This window comes from Pundamilia nyererei, unplaced genomic scaffold (assembly GCF_000239375.1).
Source record: "Pundamilia nyererei isolate P.nyererei 1_Seehausen unplaced genomic scaffold, PunNye1.0 scaffold00124, whole genome shotgun sequence".
Taxonomy (NCBI): domain Eukaryota; kingdom Metazoa; phylum Chordata; class Actinopteri; order Cichliformes; family Cichlidae; genus Pundamilia; species Pundamilia nyererei.
This window is the reverse complement of record NW_005187525.1, coordinates 736,392-740,042: the sequence shown is the minus strand read 5'-3', so window position 1 is coordinate 740,042 and position 3,651 is coordinate 736,392. Positions and strand designations below refer to the sequence as shown.

At 40.3% G+C, this 3,651-nt stretch overlaps 1 protein-coding gene across 1 annotated transcript in view; it reads left to right on the top strand.

The window, feature by feature from the left end:
• The window catches only part of ankdd1a (ankyrin repeat and death domain containing 1A), a 36,239-nt gene extending 32,870 nt beyond the window's left edge, over positions 1 to 3,369 (top strand). The window contains exons 12-14 of the mRNA XM_013913300.1: positions 414 to 606; positions 2,226 to 2,357; positions 2,552 to 3,369. Coding sequence (XP_013768754.1) covers positions 414 to 606; positions 2,226 to 2,357; positions 2,552 to 2,613 — 387 coding nt within the window. The 3' untranslated portion in view covers positions 2,614 to 3,369. The remainder of the gene's footprint in view (positions 1 to 413; positions 607 to 2,225; positions 2,358 to 2,551) is intronic.
• The last annotated feature ends 282 nt before the right edge of the window (positions 3,370 to 3,651 follow it).

Genomic DNA, 3,651 nt, shown 5'->3' with positions numbered 1-3,651 from the left:
CCACAAAAGTCTGTGCAAACATGTAACAGTATCCCATATTCATATGAATATTATTGATATTATAACAAAAGCTGTCACCAACACAATTGTCCCAAGTGCTTTTTTATTAGTTATTGCAAATGCTTGATTGCAGTTCTTGCTAGATGACAAAACCACTTATTAGGTTTAGAAGGAAATGACTTTTGGAGGTAGCAAGGGAGTGTGAAGCTCAAGGTGTAAAACAGCTGTGTACTGCCTTTTGTTCCTGGAGAAGGTATTTAACAAACCAGCTAGGTATCTTGTAAATTCTTTGTGCTAGTTTTAAAAGCAAGAGGTACTGAGAGTTTGTTTTCTTTGTACATCATATGCATAAAACGTGATAACATCCTTTTAACTTCGAACAACTCACAAAACTTTCTCCCTGTTGAATTCAGGATCACGGGGGATGTGAGCAGGTAAGAAGACCTCTCAGCTTCAAACAGGACCATCAGCCAGAGACACAGCACTTCCGTTCTGTCTTATGGACCCTCGCCACAAAGCATCTGTGTTATGGGGAGTGGAAGATTCTCGCTCAGCATTGGGACTTTAGTGAAGCACATATACAAGCTATAGAACAACAGTGGACAGGTGAGCAGTGCTGAGTTCCTAAAAAAATTATTGACAGTTTTATTGCTATTTATATTACCTTTTTTGTACTTGTTGGGTTTTTTCATATATATATATATATAAATCTTTACACAGGAAATCATACAAGTTTGAAAAACTGTAATATAAGGCCTGTAATGTCCAGAACCATAGAAGCACTGTTTCATGGGTCCAGTGATTTTATTGAAAATAAATTCCCAAATTTGGCACTGACTGATTCGCTCTACAGCATTCTGAGTACCTGAGGTGATTAACTCTGGTCTAGGTCAATTTTAACCCAGATCAAGAATTCTTTCTACAATTCTACTACAACAAATGAACTACAGATCTATTTAGAATATATGGATAGTCTGACATGAGTAAATGGATGCTTAATCCTTAATATTTCAGAGAGCAGATGGTGTTGTTTTTCTTTTGTTTTTTTTACAACATCACTAGAAAAACGTCTATTATCATACAATATCTTGTCTTATAATGATGACCTGAAGCACAACTACAACTGCCTATACCTGATACCTGAATCTTGGTTAACCAGAGAGATAAAAGCCAGGAGAATAAACCAGATGTTCTCCACTGAACTACCCAAAGTATAGTCTGAATGGCAGCAGAACAAAATGAGAACAGCCCCGCCAACGCTGGAGACAGAGCAATACTGAAGAGTATATGTAAGAAGGATGCAACACATAACAGAAATGCTCAGTGCCTAGTGGATCTAAGAGCAGACTGCAACAACCTCCCTGAAAGGATCCAGTAACCATCACAGTGGCAGACATGTCAAGCAGAAGGATTGGACAGCACCATTCCCTGCCATGTTTAACACCTACTGGATAGGGAAGCTAACAAGCTAACTCCATTAGCATCCTGCAGCACAAATGAACCAGGTGCTAATGGTTGAGACCCACCCGGAATGTCTAACCGAAGGCTGTCCTGATCCCCAAGGATCCCAAGAAGGGGCCGGTCCCATCCAACTACTGGCCAATAACTTGGCTAAACTGCCCACCAGATTGCCCTCCTCCTGAATGGTAGATACTGTACCTCCGTCCATCCAAACCCACACTTGTCCTTGTTGGACATAGTTGGATATAATTGCTAATCTTTCTCTTTGGGTAGATTGGTCCTCCAACCAAGAGCAGTCTCTCCAAGATGACATCAGTTTGCAACATGGATTGTAATAAGTTTTTCAGCTTTTGTACACTGTTGCAAGAGTTACATTCTGGGCACAGCTTTTTTCTTTAATTCCAAATGCCAGATCTTTGACACCTTGCTTTTAAACTCTATTTGACTTTTACCCTGTTGAACCTTTTTTTTAATTTAAAGTTGAACTTTAAATAAAATATTAAATTATATAAAATAAAATATTGTTTCATTTTGTTGGAGCACTTAAAATGTAAGATATCAGGATGTCATTCAGCTTTGCTTACTGGCCAAGTACCTCGCTTGCTTAACGCTGGTCTGTGGTTACAATACAGACCCAGTGGACTATATGAGCTAGTTAGTTACTGTGATTCTATAAATGTTCTGATGGTATAAGAACTGTCTACAGTGACTGTGTTTAACTAAAAGTTCAGATGGATAATGCTTGATATAAATCTAAATTGAAGGTAAGAAAAGCTTCAAAGATCATGGTCACCGGATGCTGTTAATCTGGCTTCATGGAGTGCTCGTAGCTGGAGAAAACCCTACCAAAGGCCTCTATGAGGGGTTGGTGGAAATCTCCCGGACAGATTTGGCAGGTGAGCTAATCAGGGAGGTAACTTCCTTTCACTGGTCAGACTATTTGTCAGTTTTAACAGTCATACAATATTAGTTAACAATATTTCTCCACAGAAAGACCAATAATGCCGTAAGACTGTTTTTCTGTTTGTTCACTGGAATGTGTCTACTTTTTTTTCTTTTCTCTGTTTTCCTCTTCTGGTTTGTTATCCAGAGTTCATCCGACAGAAGGCAAACTCCCAGACCAGCTCTCCTAAAATGTGCTGCGTAATGTGACGGCAACAAGTTTATGCTTATCATCGAGCTATTGTGTTAGCTTTGTTAAAACTTTCTTTATTTAAAGAAATAAAAATTTTATTTTCTATAAATAAAATTACATGATTTGAATTGTGAGTCACATAATGGTTTACATTTTTTAATGAAAGATAGGTGTGTAGCAGCCAGGGGAAAGTTGCTCTCTATTTATTTCTTTTTTTTTTCATTTGTCTTTTTTTTGCCGTGCAATTTTGTCAGGTTTTCTCTACTGCAGCACTTGAACTGTGTTTACCTAGAAGGGCTGTAACAACAGCCTTGCACTGCTGCAGATTTCCATGTGCTGCATCCCATGCCAGTTATCCACACACAAAGAAAGGACAAGACAAGCTGCCCCTAACCTACCCAAAATGCCCCACGCCTGCTGCTTAGGTGTGGGATTTTGCTTCCCCCAAAGGTCCTTGAGGTTCCTGAGATTCCCTAAAGCGCAGATCGTACCTCCCAACATGGGCCAACTTGCTCCACATGATAGTGCATCCGAGGAGGCGTGGACCCCCCTGCGGAGGCGTGGACCCCCCCTGTGCATGGAGAGACCAAACCATGAAACTGGCGACTCCGGGCACTGGTGCTCCATACCCCTTGCATCCCAGACCCCAAACCCCAAGACCCTCACACCAACAACCAAGGAAAACATACAGACACCACAAAATTGCAGCTACAGCTCTCCCACTCTAACCTCCTAGGACCTGGCGTCCACATATGTGGACATCACATTTTGGGTTATTTAGACCAAAATACTCAATTTTGCTCTACAAGGGCCTGATATCCACCTACGAGGACATCATACTGCTACTGTTCTATCAAAATTTTAAAGAATATCCTCATGTGGCTCTTATTTTTCTTAAAAACAAAAATAAGGTAAAAAAAGAAAAGAAAAGAAAAATCTGGTAATTCTTTGTTTTTACATTCATCAGGCCCTAGATGCCCATAGCCCTCGGGTCCACCCCCAGCCACCTGCTAGAACATTAAGTAATGGAATTGATCAGTGGGGACCACAGAGAA